Source organism: Camelina sativa, chromosome 7, assembly GCF_000633955.1.
Source record: "Camelina sativa cultivar DH55 chromosome 7, Cs, whole genome shotgun sequence".
Lineage (NCBI taxonomy): Eukaryota > Viridiplantae > Streptophyta > Magnoliopsida > Brassicales > Brassicaceae > Camelina > Camelina sativa.
Genome location: NC_025691.1, coordinates 18109735 through 18134970, shown reverse-complemented (window position 1 = coordinate 18134970; position 25236 = coordinate 18109735). Strand labels below are relative to the sequence as shown.

At 35.4% G+C, this 25236-nt stretch overlaps 3 protein-coding genes and 1 long non-coding RNA gene across 11 annotated transcripts; 1 reads left to right on the top strand and 3 right to left on the bottom strand.

The window, feature by feature from the left end:
- Positions 1625-2970, bottom strand: LOC104701433 (RING-H2 finger protein ATL57-like). The gene is made up of 2 exons (XM_010417129.2): positions 2264-2970; positions 1625-2155 (listed from the first exon to the last, which is right to left on the bottom strand). The coding sequence occupies exons 1-2, from the start codon at positions 2949-2951 to the stop codon at positions 2133-2135; spliced, it is 711 nt and encodes a 236-aa protein (XP_010415431.1). The 5' UTR covers positions 2952-2970; the 3' UTR covers positions 1625-2132.
- Positions 8077-9335, top strand: LOC104704729 (F-box/kelch-repeat protein SKIP6-like). The gene has a single exon (XM_010420765.2). The coding sequence runs from the start codon at positions 8552-8554 to the stop codon at positions 9239-9241; it is 690 nt and encodes a 229-aa protein (XP_010419067.2). The 5' UTR covers positions 8077-8551; the 3' UTR covers positions 9242-9335.
- Positions 10008-13278, bottom strand: LOC104701432 (WAT1-related protein At1g68170). 6 transcript variants are annotated; one of them, XM_010417125.2, is made up of 8 exons: positions 13171-13278; positions 12377-12425; positions 12138-12200; positions 11438-11554; positions 11059-11299; positions 10789-10947; positions 10515-10666; positions 10008-10417 (listed from the first exon to the last, which is right to left on the bottom strand). In XM_010417125.2, the coding sequence occupies exons 1-8, from the start codon at positions 13220-13222 to the stop codon at positions 10249-10251; spliced, it is 1002 nt and encodes a 333-aa protein (XP_010415427.1). In that variant the 5' UTR covers positions 13223-13278; the 3' UTR covers positions 10008-10248. The 6 variants fall into 6 exon arrangements, with proteins under 6 accessions (XP_010415427.1, XP_010415425.1, XP_019083240.1 ...); XM_010417123.2 differs by having other exon boundaries at positions 10015-10417; positions 12295-12702; positions 13171-13249; XM_019227695.1 differs by having other exon boundaries at positions 10015-10417; positions 12295-12692; positions 13171-13189.
- Positions 23076-25226, bottom strand: LOC104701431. Of its 3 annotated transcripts, XR_002032755.1 has the most exons (6): positions 25075-25226; positions 24155-24263; positions 23680-23949; positions 23521-23576; positions 23356-23390; positions 23076-23265 (listed from the first exon to the last, which is right to left on the bottom strand). It is a non-coding gene; the product is annotated as an uncharacterized LOC104701431 (long non-coding RNA). The 3 variants fall into 3 exon arrangements; XR_002032753.1 differs by having other exon boundaries at positions 24155-25226; XR_002032754.1 differs by having other exon boundaries at positions 23680-23942; positions 24155-25226.

The following is a 25236-nucleotide window of genomic DNA, read 5'->3' as shown; positions in this document are numbered from 1 at the left end:
TTTTTTTTTTTTTTTTTCTAATCTTAACTTTGGGCCTACATATTGGGCCGAGGCTTTATTTATATGATCTATACGGTTTAAACCTCTTTTTCAGATTACAGTGCACTAACTTTGTAGTCATCTTAGACATATCCAATCCTTAAAAATAATTGAAAACGAATTCCAACTGAAGGTGTTACAAGGCTACACCTCTACTAAAGTATTTTCTTACAGTGCTCCATATAGCTTCGAAAAATCTTGAAGTTAAGCCCTCAGGTCGTCCTAGCTAGGGTCGTCATACGTTTCCATATTCATATCATTAAAACATAAAAAATAAAAACATAACAATCATGACCAAAAATCATTCTTCATTAGCATTAGGATCACACTCTTGACACGTTTAGAGCATCCACTTATTGTTATAAGATGTATATAGTTAGTTAAAAGCTTCCGATCCCTCTAGTGCATCTTCTCCAAAAATAGAAGCCACGATTGTTGTTTTTTCTTTCTTCTTCATGTGGGTTTGACATCAAAGTCTATCATAAAGTACATTTTGGAATATTGAAATGTAAAAAATAATCTCCTTCTTGTTTTATAATTAAGAGATTTTAATTGGCTAGTTAAATCATATCTTGAACATTTTTTTGATCTTAAAATTATTTATTTTATATTATTGTGAAAAAAATAAGAGTTTAACAAGACACATCAAATTTTTTTTTCAAAACAAACAAATACTGAATGAACAAAATTTATTCGGTCGGGTACCCACAATAAAATTTATTTTTTGATGATAAAAAACAAAGAAGTACTGTTACAAAAGAGAGCTCAACATGGTGTCGTGGCTGGTGCATAGCACCATATGCATCGCTTATTATTATTTTTGACAAACAACGATAGACTACAACAAGTCAACAACATACATGCAAGTTGCAATAATATTTTATTTTCCTTAAAGTCCATGCAAGCATAATGTTGAATGATCCAGTCCAGATTTATCTGTGACAGCTTGGGCTAGGTCAGTGCTTGAGCCGTCGCAAACCAAGTGAACGGTAGCGCCAATGAGTGGAGATGCGTTTACGTTTCCGTTAAGGGAACAATGCAAGACACCAGTTACTTGGACGGCGTTAATTTGGAGGCCGTTAAGTAAAACTGCGTGGGAAAGAGATGGTAATGATGCCATGAAGACCATGGAAAACAAAAGTGCACTTTTTGTATTCACCATTTCTTTTCTTTTTCTATTTTGTAATTTTTTTTTTTCATGGTTGATGATTATATTTGATTTGTTGTGTTATAAAGAACATCAAGGGGGTGGCATGTATTTAGTATGGGAATTATTTAAATAATACAACTTGGGTGATAATTTTTGATTATTTGATTTGATACGATATCTTGATTATGGGCTTCGAGTGTGTTGTCTTTTTCGTACACATTGTCACTTTCATCTTATTTTAACGACTATTTTGATCAGATCACCCACCTAAAATTCTATCAAGACTCATCCCAAGTATTTGGTAGAGATTAGTGAAGTCAATGGAAAGCTTTAAGACCGTCTACAGCAGTAGTTGCTCACCCAAAAATTCTTTTATTAAAAATTAATAAAATAATATAAAAAGGAAAGAGAAGGAGAGAAAACGGTTCTCAAAGTTCTCCGAGTAAAAACATTTCTTAAGAAACATTGAAGACTTCTCCCATTGTAGATGTTCTAAAGGGAGATTATACAAACCGAAAAAGTCACAACCCGGCTTTACAAAATTAGACTAAAAAATAAGATAAACGACAGTTAAGAAGGGTTGGTGAGGGTATTGAAACCGTACCAACTAAACTGTCTTCGATAGAGAAAGAAGCAAAGAGAGGGGAGACAAAGCGATTTCAGACTATTGAGGGATCATGGAACCCTAGCTAGTAGAGAACTGAGCTTATTACCAAGATTTTTTATTTATATGTTGCTACACCTTACCAAGATTATTATAGAATATAGTCTTGATAATGCCTAAGTTTTGTTTCATGAAATGTTCGATAAACGCCGCTTCTAGCCTTTTTACCCTCTTTGCCTCTTTATGTGATTTTCTCTTCTCCTCTCTTTCATTATTAACTTAAGTCAATTTTCCTAGTTTCCTACATTCTTGTTTGCAATTCTTTCACTTTTTTTTTTGTCAAGAGTTTGTTATTCTTATATCTGCGAAATTATATATATTCTTAATTGTTAATTAAAAATATCATAGTTAAAAAACGTAAAAGCATAATAGGAAAGCCATGAAAGTTATATTGGGAGTTGGAATCTTACCTATGAGATTATGTACCCAATCAATCATCATCCGAAGAGGCCACAAAGAACATACTCGAGTCCTAAACCGATTTGTTCGATCATTGTCAACGTGGTGAGACGACCCTCCTTCTTCTAGGTTACTTTCGGAAACACCTAAGTTAACCTCAAAGCGACAAATGGGACAAGTGTTGTGAATGTTCAACCAAGACACAATGCAACTTGCATGGTACAAATGCACGCATTTCAATTCTTTTCCTTCCTCTCCAACTTCAAACTCCTCCTTGCATATCGCACAAACCTTCTCTTTCGCTAAATCCTCTTCCGTGATTATCACCGTTTTCACAGCCTGGATGGCGGATTGCGAGGCCGGTGGTGGACCGATCTGTACGCTGGGCATCACATCAGCGAATTCCTCATCGGTATTGTAAACTAGATCATCATGACTGAACCGGTTACTTCTCGGTTGGTTGACAAGATGAAACGTGATCCAGTCGGTATCGCTATCCCAGTAAGGTCGGCTTGGCCTCATAATGTCAAGCTCATCATGGAGATTGATCTCTCTAGAACAGAAAGGACATAAGGGACCATATAGACCATAGCTAGTCAGCCTAATGGAACGGCTACAATGACGACAATAGAAGTAATGGAACGTTCTTGTTCTTCTTGTTCCATTAACAATAACTCTTGGACGATACGCAGATGTCATATTTCCAATCTTTTTTATTTGTTTGCTTGTAGAATCTAAAATATATGCATTTATGCTTAAATACGTGTACATGTTTTTAATAAGAGGCAAGACGAAGCCTATACGAGTGAATGAGTTATTCTTTTCTGTGTCTAGGATGGTGTCGTATGGTCTCCGCTATGTCAACTCGAGAATCTATAGCCTATACGGGTGATTTTTCTTGTACGAATTGCAAAGGATGCTTGGAGAATCAATTACCGAGAAAGGATGTAGGTAGGTTAAGAATTAAAAAAAAAAAAATACTAATATAATTAAAATTGGGTTGACAAAATTGACTATTTTGTTTTTGAACCATTCAAAATATGTAAGTAATTAACAAAAACCTTTACCAAGAAATATTAATTTCGATTCCACCAAAAGAAACAAAAATTAATTTCAAAACAAAATTAACATGATAATGTAACATAAGTTACATAAAATCATGTAATTGCTTCTTTTTTTTTTCTCTAATAGCTTAATCAATATTATGATGAATAGAAAATTGTTAAAGTTTTGATATTTTGAACAATATATTTTAGCATAATTATGAATTTTTTAATTAAGATGATTTAATATTATTTTTAATTGATCAAAATATCCGAATAACTCGACTCTTGTTCGAGGTCTTCGTTCTTCTTATTTAAAGCGAGGAAGATCTAAGGAACATCTTATATATATACAAATAAAACAAAGGACTTGCTTGTGATAGCAAATGACAACGTCTTTGTAGAGTATATTTCCCCCAAAAATTAAATTTCAAAGAGATTAATTTTGGTTTTTTTATCAAACGTTTTTTTAATTATTCATATTAATTTATTTTATTTTGAATAGATAATGAATATATTAATTTACCGCATATACAAACAATAATAGTTAGCAACATATTTTAAGTTTTAAAAATTGCAGTAAAAAATAAAGTTTTTAATTCTACAAAAACAACAAAATATAAAATTACAGTCGCGTAACCATCAAATCGAATTATTATCAGTAACTTTAATATGTTTTCTGAATTTGAGGCATTATTTAGATCTAATTGTTTAATAGTATATTTTCGAGTTTCAACTTACTTTTATTTCCTTTTCTATTTTTGCCAGCAAATACTATTATTTTATTTTTAATTAGACGAAAGCTGTATATAATGTTATATTATAGAGAAGTACTTTAGACTAGCTCTTCCAAAAATAGCACATAAGCTTAATTTTTCTAAATGTAGCATTAAGTGATATTTGATATTTAATTTATATACAGAATTTATTATTTTAAAAATTAAACTCACGATTTTGGATTTCTCTAGTGAAGCTTGTCGTGACGTGAATCACCACATCTGAGATTTAGCTCATCTTCAGCCACTTCCAGGAGAAACATCGCCGTCGTTGCATCTCGTTTTGGGCTCCCACGTTGACCGGTCAGCTATTCTGTGTAGGCACACAACCGAAAAATGCGTAAACGATTCCGATCTAAAAAACAGAGTATGGATCTATCTCGACCTGGCCTTTCGATAATCGAAATGAAGAGTTGGATTTGAACCCTGCTCCAATCTCAGCTCGCCCTCTCACATGACTACCTCTGAATTTGAATAATCACTTCCAAGTCAACAAAGATGATGAAGAAAAGGATAAATACAAAAAAGACGATGATAAGAGACCAAGCAAATCGAGAAATTACATATTAAGAATATGGTTTACAGATTTGCTGGAGTTGGTGGAAGACTCTTGTCATCAGGACAAAGAGAGAGATCGTCGAAGAGGAAGAGGAACAACAATGGATATGGTGGTGAGAGGTGGAAGAAAGGAGTGTGATTCAGCTACTTGGATTCTGGGAATCTTATGCTACAAGATGATAGAAATAATGGTAAGATTATGTGGGAGAGTTTTAAGTATTCTTATGAATTATGATTCTTTTGAGAAGACTTGTAAGCTGTTTAGAAGTGGTTGAATTTGGTAAAGTATATAGTTTGCTATGAGTTTCTAAATTGTTTTGCTAATGGCACAGATCAACTTGGTAGTGTTTCTTGGAATTTTAAGGTTAATCAATCTGGTAGTGTTGTAGAATTAGTTTAAATGTGATATATAAGATATCTCTTGAAGTAATGTTAAAACAAAAATTGAATTCATGGACTGATCATGTTGTTGAATAAGGTTTTCAGCTCTAACTCAAGTGATTGATGATATACATGATAGAAGATATTTTAAGAACAAAGCAGAGAGTTGATGATGAAGATGAGAAAATGGACACTTGAGTGGAAGTTTATGTTCGTTGTTATGGAAGATCTTCCTAAATTTCAAGAATGCCTTCATAAATATTAGGAAGACCTTCCTAAAAGGATTTTATGAAGTATTTTAGTGTTATGTTTGTGATGTCTTTGCAATGTTTCTTTACAAGATAGAATTATCTTGTGTCTTGTGTTGGAGAAGTGTTTGATAACTTTGATGTGTATAATTGTTATGTGGGTTTTTTACATACTGATTTCAGCAAAGAAGAAAGAAACAGTACGGTGTAAGGAAGTTGAGTATGTTGTTCCATGGCAGAGCACACAACATGTTTAAACCATCCTGAATTTAAGCAAGAACACTTTAAACATGTAATCTTTGGTAACTACTATCTTTATGAAGACCATCCTGAATTTCAAAAAGTCATTCCTAAATATTATTGAACCCTTCAAAAATTTAAATATATGTGTTTCTAAATATATATTTTTGGTGTATTTTGAATCAATGTGTCAAATATTAGTAGATTATTCCATTACTAATGGGTAATGATTTTATTTTTGTGCACATTCTGATGTTTGGGAATCTAAACTTTTTTATGAAAGCCATTATGAAGTTCAAGGAAATCCTTCCTAAAGTTCTTAGAATCCTTCCCGAATTGCATACAATCTTTTCCGAATTTCATACAATCTTTCATGAAACTCAGTCACAGTTAATGCAAAGTGCTAACATAAACATGTGAGAATGTTATACATCATACAAGTACCAAAAAAATTTAAAAGGTTTCTCAAGCATCATATATGTCTAAACAATATATATAGTAAAATTGGATAAAGGAACACAGTCTCATCTGTAGATATCCAAAACATACTTGCATCTTGTATCATCTGCAGCATTACATAGCTTAGAGAAATCTTCAACCCCATTCCCTGCAATAAAATTTGAAATCAGGGAATAAGTTTCAGGAAAGTCTTCATGAATTCTCAACTATACTTCCTCAATCTTCAAAGGTGACTGTGATGGGAGATGATATGTGAATGATTTCTAGTCTGAGAGCCATCATTATCAATAAGAAAATGTTATCATTCTAACTAAACCAATCAGCTCACATTCTCTCAAGTTCAGCTATATTGTCAACTTGGGTTTGATTGTACTGAACGAACTCGGAGAATAAGAAAGCAAATGCTGTCAAGCTCACCTACAACACAATTTCAATTCCAAAACAACTAAATTTTCAGAAGATACTCCAAAATTAATGATCACACAATAAAGAGATCAAAACATGAGAGAGAGATTTGAATCGAATCCCACACTTTTTCATTGATTTCACCATGGCTATTGAATCTTCCAAGTCTTTTTCACAGGACTTGTATGCAAGCTTTTTTCACGAGACTTCTCCAAAACATTGTTGTTGATTAAGAACATTTGGTGCTGCATTTTAGACGTGATTTTGGATGTAGGAAAGCCTCATTGAAGGTATTGTTTACAATATACTTTACTATCTCGACTAAGCTCTTGTTTATCTCCACAAAACCATAAGCAGTAGAGAACTCTTGCATTCTGTAAAAAAAAAATAGACACAATTCCTAAATATTTTAATGTGTCTTTAATTAGCAAAGCAAAAACTAGCACACCTTGTCAACTTAGAACAATTAAAATAGAATATGCAAACAAACACTTGATATACGACGAACTCAAGCTATTTAGTTTACTTATTCTTGTTGGGTCTACATAATGTATCAAAGCAGTAGATGTTTGAGAAACTTAAAAAGGAATCTGATACAAATTAAGATTCACAAGCAATCCAAGAGAAGCCAAAGATTAACTAACAAAACATAGTCTTAAAGACCACATCATTATAGAGTCTGATTATCCCTCCTAATGTTCATCCTGAAATCCAAACTTTTTACGAAGGTCATCTTGAAATTTAAGGAACTTTTCATGAATTTCGAGGAATCTTTCCTGAATTTTCATAAGATGAAAACTGTAGCTTAAAAACTTCACAGAACTGTATCCAAATTCAATAGACTTTACATACCCATCTCTTAAAGAACCAAAACCATCGAACTGTCTAGTCTTTGCTTCAATACTCATTATGAAGTTTCTTTGCAGCCTAACAAAAATACAACATAAAAATTGCATGTTCTTGAATCATGAGCAAACTATGGTTTCTCTGCAGCCCAACAAAAGAACCTAATTGTAGGTTTCCTGGCAAGTCAAAACCGTTCTAAAACCTCTCTGATCAGATCGTTACATACTTCTTTGGGATTAGTACTCGATTCAACACAAATGACCCCAATTTCATCAATAACATCATTATCCTCTTTAGATTAAATTTCACCATCACTAACATCAGAACTACCACTAGAGAAATCTCTAAAACCAAGACTCACATCAAACAAAAGTGTTGAAGAGTGTGGCAATTGAGGGTGATAAATAGAAGAATGAAACAGACAAGAGGAGAGAAAAGATCTAGCACCGGAAAACCCAACTTCCTCTTCTTCTCTCCTGTCGATTATGCAACTTTTACCAAAATTAAATTCACTGGAGTTGAATGTTATCGATGCATGGGCTCCTCTGCAGTGTCGCAATTACTGATTTCATTGACTTCGACTTCATGAATCACCTTTGATTCAGATTCGATTGGGTTCGTCGGTAATTAGGTTTGGAATCAGAAAGAAAGATGAGTGAGAGAACACATAGTGGTTGCAATGTTACGATTTCGACATTGATTTAATTTTATTAATATTTTTTTAATAAATATAAATTTGTGCTTGTTTTGGAACATTTAAAAACATGTGATAATTGCGGAAGAAAAACTTAAAATGGTGTTATTTTTGTCAATTGCCCTATATTATATCTCTTCTTGTCACAATAGTCCTAGAGAGGTATTACTTGCTTCCTCCATTAAATTCAATCAATGAAAGAAAGATGCGAGACTCGTAGATTGTTGGAATTGAAGCCATCGCACAATAAGAAGAACGTGTCTGGATTATGGTCGTTACCAGATGAGGTGATTGTGAACTGCCTTGCTCAGGTATCGAGATTGGACCTCGCGGCTTTAGCTATCGTCTCCAAGGAACTCAGGTCTCTCGTAGTTTCCCCTGAGCTCTGGGACGTGAGATATCAGACGGGTTGCATCGAGCCATCTCTCTACGTACTCTTGCACATCTTTCCAGAGCCAGTCCCACGCTGGTTCGTCCTCCACCCCATCCAACGTCTGCTGAAACCGATTCATACACCGTACTCGTATCAGGCTCCGAATTCATCATCCGCTTTCGTGGTGGTTATTTGGGGGATCTTCATCATCGGTGGACTCAAAAACGGCAATCCCACTTCGGATGCTTCCTTTTTTGATTGTACCCTCTTCCAGCCATGAAGATGGCTCGTGCTTCCGCATCGGCAAACCTGATAGACGGGAAGGTATATGTGTTTGGAGGCTGTGAGGATGACACTGATTCCTCAAACTGGGCAGAGGTATACGATCTCAAGACCCAAACTTGGGATTTCTTGTTTGTGATTATGCCCACGTTTCCCCTCAATATCCAACAAAGTGTGCTATTGATACAAGATGATGATGACAAGGAGGTTTACGCGGTGGATGAGGACGGTCAAAACTTGTCCTTCTCGCCAAGTAAATGTAGATTTGTAAGAAGCGGGAAAACACATTTTAACCCGGGACACATGAAAGATTGGTGTGGCATTGGGGAATTCTTATTCTGTCGTGGTACCTGCGGGAGAATACTGTGGTGTTTGCCAAATGAGTTTGATTGGAAGGAAGTGAAGGGTTTGAAAGCGCTGCAACACTCTAACCAGTGGGGATTTGATATCAACAGACTTTGCAGCAACTATGCTAACAATATTGTCATCTTGTGGAACGCGCAGTCTGAAGGTCTTGAGAGTTTGGAGCTTTGGTGTGCCGAGATTTCCCTGGTGGCACGTGAGGGACCCGAGGGATGCGAGATTTGGGGGGAGTTCGAGTGGTTCGGTTCCATCTTCAAACTTGATCCTTTCTCTGACTCGTATAGCGTTAAGGTCTTATTTGCTGATTTTATCCTTGCTTAAACGACTACTTACATAGCCAGATTTAAGTTGTTTTAGCTGCGTTGTATATATATTATGTGGTTTATACAATTTGCAAATTGGCTTATACTGTCCATTTGTTCTTGTCGATTCTTCATCTCATATCTCTCTTCTAATTTCTCTATGGTGTGTTTACCAGTTGTACTTGGATTCCTTTTCATTGACAAGAATATTTATTAGAGTCTTTGAGTTTTTGTTTCTGGCTATTTTGATTAGGTGCACACACTTCATGAGCTACAACAACTATAGATTAGGTTCGTTGCTTTGAGGAAGGTTTAGATGAACCTTGTCCATTTGTTCTTATCTTTTTTTTTTTTTGGAACGTTACTAATCAGAAAATGACTATTTTTAATTCCTTTGTAACTCCTACTTTGGCTCCTTTTTTCCCAGTTATAATTTTCAATATTCTAAGAGAGGGGTGTGTTAAGGTATGTGAGTGATGATAATGAATGTGAGGTTGATGATTATGGTACAAATCACATACCTTAACACATCCTTTTCGATTAGTGATAACCGAATAAACTACTGCTAAATTGGCTAAAACATCTGTTGTTCTTTTAGCAGGTGCAACTGGAGCATGACTCCGATTTTAAGATAAATAATATTCTGTTTATGTATGTATCTAATTTTAAGTTCCCTACTTTAAATTAGATTCTTTGTTTCATATAAAAAATAGTTTGACAAATATTATGCTCACAAGTTTTGAAATAATATGAGATGACACTGTGAAATGGCATGCATTATGACAGAGTATTTATGCCTCAAAACAGAAACTAAGTAGAACCAATAAAGATTTTACAATTTTGTCTTATTTTTGAAAATAATCAAACATCTGAAAATATGGATTCTTTTTTTAATGTGGTATAGAACAAAGGCATACAAAGGTTATAATAAATCGTCGTTAGATAGAAGCATCCTGTTAACACTCACTTGTTCAATATATAACGAGTATTATAAATTGATCGATGGTCGATTTGTAAGAGGAGGATTCAAGGGACATTTGTACTTAATGTAGGAAGATTGTTGAGGGTGTTGTCTTTGCTAGTCTTATTTGTTTCAATATGATCCGAGGTTATCGTAAGGATACTCTTCATTTCCTTGTTTTTACCCCATAGCACAAGATATAATCCTCCCACGATAATCACTGTACCAATGATGCTGTAATGTTGCCAAGTAAAAATTAAACCATATTATATATACATACGTACATCAAACCCACCTCCACAAAACAATACAATATACATGAGTTTTGTACCTCCCAAGATGAAGTGTTTCATCTAGCAAAAATGATCCAACAAGCGTTACGATCACTAGTCCTACAGGGCTAAATACCGATACAAATAGGGGCCCTCTAGACTCGACGCACCATGCGTTAACAGCTACCACCATCCCAGAAATCACAATTGCCTGCGATGGACAACATAAATTCTATATTTCAAATGCTTAAATGAATCTTCTCTTACAGACTAGTACGAATTTAATACATATACAAACAAGCCCGTTATTGATTTGGATGGATTGATAATTACCGCATACGCAATGGTTAAGAGTCTAATATTCCATCCTAATCTCCATTCATTTAAATCGTGTTTCCAGCAAAGAGCGACAAGCATAGCCACTATGCTTCCCATCATGTTCATTAGTGTCGCGTTCCAATAAGCCCCTCCAAATATTTTTCCTATCTTAACCTGTAAAACAAAAAAGAAAACAACAAAAAGAGTAAAAAACAACATGCCTTTAGTGAGCAAACACACATGAAAATATACATGGAGAAGAAAGTTGAAAAGGATAAAACTTACCTGCAATAAAAACCAAAGTGCAATGGAAATGTTACCGCCAAAAACTAGAAGAGCACCAAAGATAGAGATATGGTGAGTGGTAGCAGCATCACGTGGTTGGGTCACTAGGTTAACGTGAGTTGACCATAGATGAATCTCTTTTCCTCTGTAGAAAATAAAAACAAGAGCTCCACCAACACCAAGCAATGTTCCAAAAACCTTAGCCAACCCTACGCTCGACCCAAGCCGTACACTCTCCATCCTTTATATGGAAAATGGATTATATATCTTTTGTTTAATAATGGTATAAATATTTCCGACCAAAATAATAATAATGGTATAAATATGTATTAATTAAAAGGTCTTAATTAATCAAATTGATTTGACGTGTGTCACTTGCCTAAGAAGTGCAGCGAAGATGAAAGTGATCAATGGAGTGAGAACGCCAGCAGCAGAGGTGAATGTTGCTGACGTTAGAGCCAGACCCGCAATGGTTAGGATACTCAGTATTACCACACTGTTCAATTATCACCACATTAATTAAGTGTTATAATTCCAATATATATTTGTTTTTTTTAATCAATATTATCAACTACGTACTAATTTCAGTAATCAAGTGTTTTAGTCTTCTATGTTTTTGGTAACACGTTGAATCTTAATGTAAAACCACTGGTTGATAATTATATTGATTAATTAAAATGGTTGAAGCTACTTAGTACCACCCTAAGTACCCGACGACTTAACTAGCTATCTAGTCGATATGTATTTTTGAAAAATCTATAGAGAATTGAACTTATTTAGGATTATATGAATTTTAGCATCAAACTTGTGTAACATTCAAACCATCTAGGATTAAAAAAAAAAAAAAAATCATCTGAAAGAAGATGGATTTAGTTTGACAAAGTCACAAAGACATGAGCATATAATTAACTTTGGGACACAAGAGAACAAAAAAAAAAACGAAATAGCTTTCAATTTCAGTTTGAAATAATGTGGTTTTAATTACATGAACACATAACTTTGGGACACAAGAGAACCAAAAAAAAAACCGAAAAACGCTTCTTTCTTTTATGTGTTTGTGACAATTAGTGACTACGTACCCGAGTAACCCTGAGAGTAATGCTAGTAACATCAGACGCCATGTAAACTCCGGCTTCCTCTTCCTAATCGATCACATGTAGTTTAAAAACGAGACATTATCTAATTAATATCAAAACATACAAACACAACCATATTATCATATACAAGAAAATCAACCTTTGAAATATGAAGGACAAAGGAAGCATGAAAATTGTAGCGAATAAGAGACGATAGGCCACGAGTACACTTGGGTTCATACCATCTTCCATGGCAAGCTTGAACAATATGTTTAGCCCTGCCGTAGCTATCTGCACCACCACCATTGCCGTTATACTCCTCATTTCTCTCCACATTTCACATATTCTATCAAACATTTTTTTAATTCCTTGTAGCTAGTTTCTTACCTCACACTTATATACTTATCAATTAATTTGTAGAGAGAGAGAGAGAGAGGGAGAGGGAGAGGGAGAGGGAGAGAGAGAGAGAACAGCTAGCTAAATGAGTTATAGAGTCCTGACTCTCCTGAACTCCTGAGCTTCTTTATTTATCACGCCAATACTTCTCTTTTTTCCTAGCTGTGGTCCACTAAATTTTAGTACCATAAATGAGTTATGTGATATAAGTTCAGATTCCGGAATATGATTATAGATATGTCATATCCCACCATAAAGCCTAATGTAAAGTGCTTCTAAAACTCTTATACGATTATAGTTATCCAAAACACTTTGGAAATCTCCTCTCTAATCACAAACAACGGGTTGTGAATCCAGAGAATAGATACCCAAACATTTCACTTCAAGATTTGTTCTTATAAGCCATCATGATCCTGAAAATTTTCTCTATAGAAGTGAAATATGTGATAAAAATTATATTAAATCTTTGACAAGAAATTAATATTCTAAAAACTTTCTACAAAAGCGGGTGATTTTGTTACTTTACAAAATTAGTTTATCAAAAAAAAAAGAACAAAGAAAATATAATTTGTCTTAATACCTTTTATATACAAACCAAATCGCAAAGGAACAAAATGAGAATCCAGAAACCACACACTACCTTTACCGTATACCCTCCACAAATATAAATTGTTGCATTCCACCTTGTGCATTCGAGTTTACGTGTTAGATTTGATATTGTTACTTCACAAAAGTAGGATTTTTTTTAAAAAAAAATTGATTTGTCTAAGCAATAGTTTACTGTTATATACAAAACTGATAATGCATAGGAACAAAAAAAAAAAGGAATCCAGCAACGTGTTCAGATGCTGTTGACACGTGCAAGGCATGCTTTGTGCTTTGTGGTGTTCTCCATTACGTACGTACACCCAAAAAGTATACAAAAAGCTTGTAACCATCAGTTTTGTTTCTAATTGTATACTGAGTTTCCCTAGTACAGTGTGTCTCGAATTGTAGAGGGTCCAGGACCAGGTAGCTAGTTTCATGCATGGCATTAGTATGGAAGGTATATAGACTTATGCAAATATGCTTCACCTTGGCCGTTGATTTTTTATCTTAGCTTTAAGGAATCTCATCTTTATTTCTATTCACGAACATAGTTCTAGTAACGTACGTCAGTTTTGTGGTATACCTTCAGTATACACCGTTACTTTAAAGTTAGCAAGTTACAGATGAATTATCTCTGACAATTTAACACTTTTGAGGTTTTCTTTAGTGGAACAAACTTTATATATAGCTTCTAAATTATTCTTATTTTCTTTCTAATTTCTAAAAATATTACCAAAAGAATATGAGAGTGGTTTCAGAAAATTTAGCTTGGACTAGTTTTACATGAGGACTATATCTATATAACTATATATGAAGAGAACAATAAATGAGAATGTGAATTAGTTAAGGTTGGGGTTGAAGAAACCAAAAGCAGGGAAATAACATAGAAACTTCGAGATGCTTAGGCCACAAGATTTCAGTTGAGGGATGATTACACATGTGTTTTTTCATTTTTTGTTGTTGTGGTAGTTAATAACATTTTCAGTCCGTAAAACCATAAATCTAGTTCCTGCCAACAATTTTAACATATAGAAATGGTGTTCGTAAAGCAAGTATAATGTGCAGTCTCGGTTCTTGGCCCATACTATTTGAGTAGGATAATCAAATTCTAGAGCCCAAATTTCAAAATAAATTCCCTAATTTTAGCAAACTTATATACTGTACGGCAAACAAAACGTCTTTTGTAAATATTGCACACACAACCCAATATAATGAGCCAGGCCTGATGCAATTATGCTTATTACCAAATTACCATCCTTGTCATATGAGTAAAGTATTGATGTGTTTGAAGTAGGCCTGGCCAAAAAAAACGGATCTGAAAATCCAAATACTCAAAATAACCAAAATTATATTGAAATGTTTAGCTATATTTTTTAAAAAATTAACCAATTTTTAAAAAAATTAATTTTAAAAATTTTATTTTAATATTTAACATTAAAATTTCTGGGTAATCGGATAAAATTCAGATTATCGGATTCAATTTCGGGTAATCGGGTACAAAAAACCCCGAACCCGGATAATACCCGATTTTTTCGGATATTTATAGGTTTTTAAATTTTAGACCCGAACCGACCCAAACCAAACCCGAACCGAACCCTAACCGAACCCGAACCGATATTTTCTGTTTACCCTATTGAGTCCTAAACTCCTCTACCCGAAAAACCTGAACCCGATCGGTTCCTACCCAAACCCGACCCGAGTACCCGAATGTCAGGACTAGTTTAAAGTTTAAACTCCTCATGTCAGCAATTAAACTCATTAATAGGTCTACAAGTTTGTTTGCTTCTAGGCTTTGAACTGTTGTTTAGACCGTAAAGTTTTTATAGAGACACATTCGATAATTTACAAGTCATTATTCCAAAGGGACATGTAAATAAAACATAATTGATGCTTAATCAGTTAGAAAACATCGTAAACATTTTGGATCCAACTTCATTCCTCGGGTAGTTTAGACGTGTATCGATACTTTTAATTCAATACTCTTAATATAATAAAATTTTGGAAGGAAAAACATTGTTTACGTGATCAAACTAAGGAGACTCGAGTCCGACACAAGGGATAAAAAAACAAAATTAAGCTAAACTATAAATAAATGAATCAGATCTGACACCTTATCAATCCTTGGCAGATTTGACTGATAAGTAGAGACAAATGAAGGAAGTCATCTTGTCCACTCATTCTCCTGTGAGAATTCAAGGAAAAGCATGAGCAACCAAAGTGTAAAAAAACATGAGCAACCAAAATGGAAAAAACATGAGCAAACAAAGTGGGAAGTTTATTACTCCTTCAACAGCCATAATCTCTCGAACTCGTTCTGCATGGATTCAGATCTTCGTTTCTCGTATTCTATCTCCCATCGCGACTGCAGTAACATAAGCATTTGTAAAATTACAATGAGATGCAAGAATTAAGATACATGACCGCAAATGAATATATACCTGTGGCGGTGCTTGAGCTTCATCATCTTGTTTCTCTCTAGAGCTGTTATACGGAGAACAAGTCACAATTGGTTCAGTGATAAGAAAAAAAAAAAGCAAGACAGCACAGCATACTGCATACATAATGTGCTGTTCTGAGCAAACTTAGAACCTAAGTGATCTCTCTCTCAGATATGTGAGACATCTTTTTACTATAGATTATGGTTCATTAATTGTTCGTCTTATTATAAATTATGGTTTTCTGAGCCAACTAATCCAATAATAGCTAAACTAGGTTTTACCCCGTGGTACACCACGGGTCTATTATTTTGTTGATATGATATTATAATAGTTTAGAGATGCTTGTAGTCGATGGTGAATTGCATATATATATATATATATATATATATATACTGTTAACAGTTGTAGGTAGAGTTTTGTAGAAACTCTTGATTCGTAAGTTGAGAATATACATCTTACGATTTGTTAGTTATGATTTAGGAATGAATGATCTGGCATATTCTTATTATGATTCTCAACTGATATTATTGGATTAATAGTGTACATTTAAAGCTGATAAGATCTTACCAAATATGTAATCGTTTATTAAACGCAAATTAGATATTTTCTAAGATGTATTCATCTTGAATTAGTTGCTATATTATAAGGATGTGATTACATAATCAGGGTTTTCAATTCTTTTTGTCAAACTCGGCCCTAAAAATTCGGCATGCAAATTAGATCTTTTCTAAGATACAATGGGCATTAATTGGATGTAAATAAGTACGCTATGGATTAAAAACCGGCCCAAATATTCGGTAATCTTAAGGAGGATCCGGATAATTGAATCGGTTATAATTTTAGTTAAAAACCCGACCCGAAGTTAGCAAAAAGTGATGGCACCATATTGTACTCCAAAAATGTATTCCGAGCTCTATACGTGGTTATACTTGTTTGGTTACAAATACCCTAAGACAATTTTTAATATATATCCGTTTATAAAAATTCAAATCACATTATATGCTAAAAAAAATCTAAAATTTTATTAACTTTATGTATTAAATAGTAATTAAAATAATTAAATATAAAATTAAATAAAAATGAAAGGAGAATTATATTTTAATCTAACATATTGATTTAAATTAGATAGATATATTTTAGGAAATTATTGTGTTTGGTTGTAAGGATTGTAGAGAATTTAGTTAAGACTTGTTTGGATACAAAGATAAGAGAGGATGATACAAAATGTATTCCAAAAATGTTAAGATAGATACGCCAAATTTTTTACTTGTTTCTTTAGCTTAGCCTAAGAGATTACCTTCTCATTGTAGCTTCAACCTTATCCCCTGCTTCCTTCTTCTGCAAAATCGTAGTGTCAAACCCGGGGAAGATAAAATAATTTTACTTTTTTTGGGAAAAAAATGTAAGAAAGAGCTTCAAATATGGAAAACGCAGCAAGATCAAACATGGATCTATAAGGAAAACAAAAACAAAGAAGAAGCAAAAACAGCACTGTATAAAATATTATGTAGGAGGACTCTATAAAATATTCACCTGTTTGAGCACCATTTCTTCCTCTTCCCGCAATATCTTCTCATGTCACAATATAATAACCACAAGATGTTTGAGAATCACAATAATATCTTTCAATAAGTGATAGGAGAAAGAAGTAATATATATATATATATATATATCTTCTATTTTGATCCCCTATAAATTTTGTGTTATTAAACCTTTTTCTGGTTCCTCACAGTGACCAAGGCTTCCTTTAGTTGGGATTGCAGCAATTGCACCTCAGCGAAAGTCAAACCGTCAAAATCGTTACCAGTCTCCTACGAGTGAATAAAAAGGAAAGCTAATATGAACATCGATTCGTGGAAACAAGAAATGAGACAAGTTAATGTATATTTACCTGGTCAAAAGCCTTAATCTCTTAAGTTCACTCTCCAAAGACTAGGTGTAAAAACAATGATGTGAGTAAACCCACCAAACCCATTTTTTCCAGTTCTGGTATCATCATTTGTTCCCTCAAACCCACCAAAGCACATAATATTTGAGATTCAAGTTGTTGTTGTAAGCTTGAAATAATTAGGAGATAAGGCCATGTATATTTAGGAGAAATATGAATATACATAAGATAAGGTCAATTATATTTAGGAGGATCTAAAATATATATTTGGCAGTTATCCAATTGAGTTTTGGTTTTGTGTTCTCTATATAAGGAGGTGCTAGCTTGTGGCACAACTTATGAGTTTTGTGGCTTAAGGTTTTGAGATATTTTCCTTAAGATTAATAAGAGAGTTATTCTTATTAAACACTTGTGTTCTGTTTTTGGATTCTACACGTGGTATCAGAGCTTGAGCAATGGCAGGAGAAGATGGAAAACCTTTGATAGAAGGAGGAGGAGATAAAAATCTGTCGACGAGCAAAAATGACAAGACGAGTTCATCAACAAGCGAGAAATCATTGATATCATCAGAAGGATCGTCATCATCGGAGGGAGGATCTTCCTCCAACAAGTGTCCTATGTTGAACTCGACCAACTACACAGTATGGTCTATGAAGATGAGGATCCTACTAAGGGTTCACAAATCATGGGAGGTAATTGAAAGAGGAAACATGGATGAGACAAAGAATGATTTAGCAATTGCTCTTATCATACAGTCCATCCCCGAAGCTCTTACCCTTCAGATTGGAGCTCTAGAAACTGCAAAAGACATGTGGGAAGCTATAAGGTCAAGACATCTAGGAGCAGAAATGGTCAAGAAGGCGAGGCTACAGACCTTAATGGCTGAATTTGACCGCTTGAGGATGAAAGAAACTGAGAAAATCGATGAGTTTGTGGAGAGGTTGTCTGCAATCTCAACAAAATCAGCAGCATTGGGAAACGAATTGGCAACACCTATGATCGTCAAGAAGTTTTTGTCAAGCCTCCCTCAAAAGAAGTTTATTCACATAGTAGCTTCTCTCGAGCAGGTACTTGATTTGAACAAGACAAGCTTCGAGCATATTGTAGGTCGTCTAAAGGCTTACGAAGAAAGAATTGGTGAAGAGGAGACAGAACAGGATGATGACCAAGGCAAACTTATGTTTGTTAACTCAAATCAGTTCGGGAACTACAGAGGAAGAGGACGAGGAGGTCGATCTTCCAGAGGCAGAGGAGGTCGTGGCAGGTTTGGCTTTCAACAATGAGATAGAGATAGAGAACATGACTTGTCACATATTACTTGTTTCAGATGTGATAAACAGGGTCATTATGCCTCAGACTGCCCTGATAGACTGCTCAAGCTTCAAGAAACAGTGGAGAAGAAGGATGAGGATACACATACAGCAGATGAGCTCATGATGAATGAAGTAGTGTATCTTCAAGAAGATAAAGTAAAACCAAGCAGTTTTGAGAGCAGCATGGACAATAATAACATATGGTACTTAGATAATGGAGCAAGTAACCATATGAGTGGAGTTAGGAGTTTCTTTCATGATTTATGTGAAGAAGTGATGGGTAAGGTTCGATTTGGAGATGACTCTCGCGTTTACATCAAAGGAAAGGGCTCTATATGATTTGTGTTTGACAATGGTGAGAAAAAGGTACTGCACAATGTCTACTATATACCAGACTTGAAGAGTAACATTGTGAGTCTAGGTCAAGCTATTGAGGCTGGGTGTGAGGTACAAATGACAAAAGACAAGTTAATGCTCTACGACAAGGTTGGTAAGTTACTTGTGACAACAGTAAGGTCCAAGAATCGTTTGTACACGGTCTTGTTAGAAGTAGAAACGATTAAATGTCTACAACTGGTTTCGTCGAACCAGTCTGCAACTTGGCACGCACGACTTGGTCATGTCAACACCGATACAATGAAGTTAATGATCAGTAAGGACCTGGTAACTGGTATACCAAACATCCAAGTTGAGAGACAAACTTGTGTGTCTTGTTTGTTTGGAAAACAAGCAAGAGACTCTTTTCCTCAAGAAACCACGTACAGAGCTACACTACCTCTCGAGCTGATACATGGCGATCTCTGTGGCCCTATTACGCCCACAACACCAGCTCAAAAGATGTATGTTTTTGTGATCGTAGATGATTTTTCTCGTTACATGTGGACAGTTCTGTTGAGAGAAAAAGGCGAAGCACTCGACAAGTTCAGGAAATTCAAGTCACTACTGAACAAGAAACAGGGTATGCGATCAAGAATTTCATAACTGATAGAGGTGGAGAGTTCACCTCTGCTGATTTCAACTCTTACTGTGAGAAGTTTGGGATTATGAGACAATTGACAGCTCCATATTCTCCTCAACAAAAGGGGGTAGTGGAGAGGAGAAACAGGACACTTATGGAAATGTCAAGAAGTATCTTAAAGCATATGGAGCTACCAAATTATTTGTGGGGTGAAGCTGTTAGGCACTCAACATATTTGATTAACAGAGTTGTAACCAGGTCTCTTGGAGAGAAGACTCCATGAAATGCTGAAAGGATCGAAACCAAACCTGAATCACTTAAGGACTTTTGGCTTCATCGCGTTCGCTAAAACAGAGAGCATAGGGAGGAAAAAGTTGGATGATAGGTCAAGAATTTTAGTTCATCTGGGAACTGAGCCTGGCTCGAAGGCCTATCGTTTGCTTGATCCCTCAAGTAAGCGAATCGTGGTAAGTCGGGATGTTTGTTTTGACGAAACCAAAGGATGGGATTGGAAGAAGACAGAAACAGAGCAAAACGATTCTGCAGAGTTCTCTATCGTTATTGGCAACTTTGGAAACAGGGGCGTTCGGTTGATCGAACAGGCAACAGAACCAGATACTGGTGATCCGAAAAATGCAGAGACAGAGTCAAACGATGATCTCGGCGAGGAAGAGGAGAGTAGTGATTTGGAGAATGAGGCTAATAATGACCAATCAATGGAAAGGAGGCCTGCTAGATTTCGCACCAAACCAAGATATCTTGATGACTATGTTACTCAAGATGAAGAACTGGAGCGTCTGTTGCTGTCTATCAATGAAGAACCCTGGGATTTCTTTGAGGCATCTAAATCAGAGGTATGGATAAAGGCATGTAAAGATGAACTGGCATCAATCGAGAAAAACAAGACTTGGGACTTGGTTGATCAACCATCTGGAATTAAGCCTATTGGGTTGAAATGGGTGTTCAAGATTAAGAGGAACTCAGATAGTAGTATAAACAGACACAAGACGAGGTTGGTTGCAAAAGGGTATGTTCAACGATATGGGGTTGATTATGATGAAGTTTCGCACATGTGTCTCGGATGGAGACAATTAGATTCATTATAAGTCTCTCAGCTTCATATGGCTGGGAAATACACCACTTGGACGTTAATACTGCTTTTCTGAATGGAAAACTGAAAGAGGAGGTGTTTGTCACACAACCAGATGGCTTTATAATCAAAGGAAGTGAGAGTAAGGTGTATAAGCTACACAAAGCTCTCTATGGCTTGAAACAAGCTCCAAGGGCCTGGAATATTAAGCTACATATAACTCTCAAGGATATGAAGTTTCTGAGATGCTCTAAGGAACCGTCTCTTTACTTTAACAATGAAGGAGGAGAGCTTCTTATTGTGGCGGTGTATGTTAACGATATGCTTGTTACTGGTTCGTATTTATCTGCGATTTGTGAGTTTAAGCTGAAGATGGCAGCAAAGTTTGAAATGAGTGACCTTGGATTACTCACATACTATCTTGGAATTGAGGTGAGACAGCTTGAATCAGGAATCAGTCTGAAACAAGAGAGGTATGCACTTAAAATCTTGGAGGAAACTGGAATGAGTAAATGCAATCCCACTCAAGTGCCTATGGACATGAATCTGAAGCTGTCTAAGTCACAAGGTGAACGAGAAATTGAAGGACAGGAGTATCGCAGAAGTATAGGTTGTCTCCGTTACTTGCTACATACGCGTCCAGACCTTGCTTACAGTTTTGGTATCCTAAGCAAATATATGCAGGAACCCAAGGAATCTCACGGAGCGAGTTTAAAGCAGGTACTAAGGTATCTTCGAGGGACGTGTTCGTTTGGTCTCTTCTACAATCGCACAAATAAGGTCAGTTTTGTGGGTTACAGTGATAGCTCCTATAGGGTGGACTTGGATGATGGTAAGAGTACCACAGGACATTTATTCTATCTTGGAGATTCACCAATTACTTGGTGTTCACAAAAGCAAGAGATTGTAGCTCTATCCTCTTGTGAGGCAGAATTCATGGCTGCCACTGAAGCTGCCAAGCAAGCAATATGGCTACAAGAGCTTCTTGAAGAGGTAACTGGTGGGAACAGTGAGAGAGTGATTATTCGGGTCGATAACATATCAACGATTGAACTTACTAAGAACCCAGTGTTTCATGGCCGCAACAAGCACATCCACACTTGATTCCACTTTATTCGAGAGTGTGTTGAGAAAGAACAAGTAAGTGTTGAGCATGTTACTGGGAGAGAGCAGAAGGCTGACATTTTGACTAAGGCACTTGGGAGAATGAAGTTTAAGGAGATGAGGACTCTAATGGGAGTGTTTGATGTGAGTGAAGATGAGCTCAAGCTTAGAGGGGAGAATGTTGTTGTAAGCTTGAAATAATTAGGAGATAAGGCCATGTATATTTAGGAGAAATCTGAATATACATAAGATAAGGTCAATTATATTTAGGAGGATCTAAAATATATATTTGGGAGTTATCCAATTGAGTTTTGGTTTTATGTTCTCTATATAAGGAGGTGCTAGCTTGTGGCACAACTTATGAGTTTTGTGGCTTAAGGTTTTGAGATATTTTCCTTAAGATTAATAATAGAGTTATTCTTAGCCCTGGGCATTCGGGTACTCGGGTCGGGTTCGGGTAGAGGAGTTTAGGACCCAATAGGGTAAACAGAAAATATCGGTTCGGGTTCGGTTCGGGTCTTACCGGGTTCAGGTCGGTTCGGGTCTAAAATTTCAGAACCTATAAATATCCGAAAAAATTGGGTATTATCCGGGTTCGGGGTTTTTTGTATCCGATTACCCGAGATTTAACCCGATAACCTGAATTTTACCCGATTACCCATAAATTTTAATGTTAAATATTAAAATAAAATTTTTAAAATTATTTTTTTTAAAAATTGGTTAATTTTTTAAAAATATATAGCTAAACATTTCAATATAATTTTGGTTATTTTGAGTATTTTGATCTAGGAAGAACTAATATTTTTGAATTTTAAGTTGTAACTTTGAATAACTATGTTATAAATAAAAAAAATATAACAAGTATTTTATGTATATTATTTTATTTCGGGTTTGTCGGGTACCCATTCGGTTCTCGGTTCGGTTCCGGGTTCGATTCCGATTCTTCGGGTTTAGGAGATTAGGACACAATAGAATATTCTACCGGTTCCGGGTTCAAATTCGGGTCCATATTTTGGGTCGGTTCCGGTTCGGGTTTTCGGATCCGGTTTTTTTGCCCAAGCCTAGTTATTCTTATTAAACACTTGTGTTCTGTTTTTGGATTCTACACAAGTCCGCTTAGGTCCTCGTAGGAAGTCATACTCTCAATCTCTCTACCATTCATTCTCTTGTGAAGGTGACCAAAGAAAATAAACCCCAATAGTTGAAAAAGCATAGAGTTTTAATTTTCAGAGCAATAAGATGTAGTAAATATGCTCTAATGAGTAATTATTATTACTCGTTGAAAAGCCACAATCTCTCGAACTTGCTCTGCAAGGGTTCAGATTTTCGTTTCTCGAATTCCCTCTCCATTCTCAGCTGCAAAAAACAAAAGTATTGTTAAATACACAATCTCTGAGGCAAGAAGAAGAGAGAGGACCTGAATAGAGAGTATAATAATACACGCACTTGTGCTTCCTCCTTCTGTCTTTTTTTCTTCAGAGCTGTAGTTATTCATCAGTCAGGTTGGTTTAAGTGATATAGAATAAAATAAAAAGCAAGATATCATAACGTAAGATTGTAAAAAAAGATCTCTCACAGAGTCTGAAAGATAAAAAGGATTCAAGATATTACCTGTTAACAGAGGGAGCCGAAACTCCTCTCCTTGTACCATCCTCTGCTTCCTTCTTCTGCAAGAATCATAGGGTTTGCGATTTATGTCAAGTAACTAAATGCAGGGGGAAAGCTTAAGAAGCCTAGAAAAGAAAAAAAAAAAAAAAAAAACCTTTTTACCTGTTTGAGGCTTTGAGCAGCCTTACATCTTCTTCTAGCTTTATCTTGTTCTGGAATATATAGTCATACAAGATAGGTTTTGAGAATTACTAGCATTTTACAATAATAGAAGAAGGAAGTAAATTCATTCTTCCCACACCACCCCTTAGTGAACAAGTTTCTTCACCGTTTTGTCCACCACAATGACCCTGACATCTTTGAGACGACTTTTAAGTGCCCCGAGCTCAGTGTAACTCACATCGTCGTCTAAACCACTCATTCTCCTGAAAACTAAAATATATATATATGAATGAAGAACATTCAAAGTTCATATGAGACCTGAATGAACCAGAAATGTAGTACACAAGGCATATATACCTGAGCAGGTTTCGTAACCTAATAAGAATCGAGTTTTTGTGATTTTGCCAGACCTAATTCCAACGAAACTACAAAACCCTAGAAAGTAGATTTCTTGTTAACGGCAAATATATGTTACCTGCTGTTGCTGGAGAATTCGCAAAAAATTGCAGGGCACTCTCGTCTTCTCCTCCGTGGCATCATCTCTTCGCCTGCTACTCTGCAGCCTCGTTTCCACCATATATATCCTTGTGTAATTTAATCGGATCCAACGAAAAATGAGCGAGAGACGTTAAGAGCACATGATCTACTAGTGTGTTTTGCCCTATCTACTACTACTACTATATATATATTATTACAAGTAAACTCAGCATAGTTAACTAATGGCGCATATATACTTCCCCTAATGGTGCATATATACTTCTCCTAAATTGCAAGTCCTCAAGCTCATGTAAGCAATGCCTAATCTAATAATATACATTGTGTTTTCCTGAATGTTTGTTGTTTGTGTCAGGACATAGGTTGGATGAACGAACAATGTCTTGGCTAGTGGAGAATGAAATCAACCAAAGAATGTTCTTGAATGTTGTATGCTGCTTCTTCTTGAGACATTCATGTGGAAGGCTACAAATGGAAACGAAAGGAGGAGATAGAGAAGTGGCCAAATACATTATTATAAAGAACACAAATCGTTTGCAGAGATTTACTCTCTCCTCAAAATGCATTAGTACTAAAGATAGGCTTGAGGTGGTCCAAGATTTGAAAAGTGTTGTTATGGCTACAAAGTCATGAACTTACATATTGTCAGAGTGATACTACAATCTTGTGGTTTGAGTTATTTATGAATGATTAACTGGTTCATTTCTCAACTTCCAAATGGGAATAGCAACCAATGATTCTGATGTATACTATTCATTGTAGTTGATTCTGCTTACTGTGTGCTTGCTTGAATGATTACTTTGTGTATTGGTGAGTTTTGCTTTGAGATATAGAACCAAGTAAACGGATTTATGAATGAATAACTTTACCATTTTCATCAAATGATATTGTGAGATCTACCTGTTGCTGCAGAGTTCGCAGAGCACTCTCACCTGATATACTTCTTCACATCTCTTCGCCTCCTCTTTGGACATTTATTAATTCACATCTCTGTTACTATAGTTTGAAAAGTTTCAATTTTGTCTGAAGTGTATCTTCTCTGGTTTGCTGAAACAAATTGGA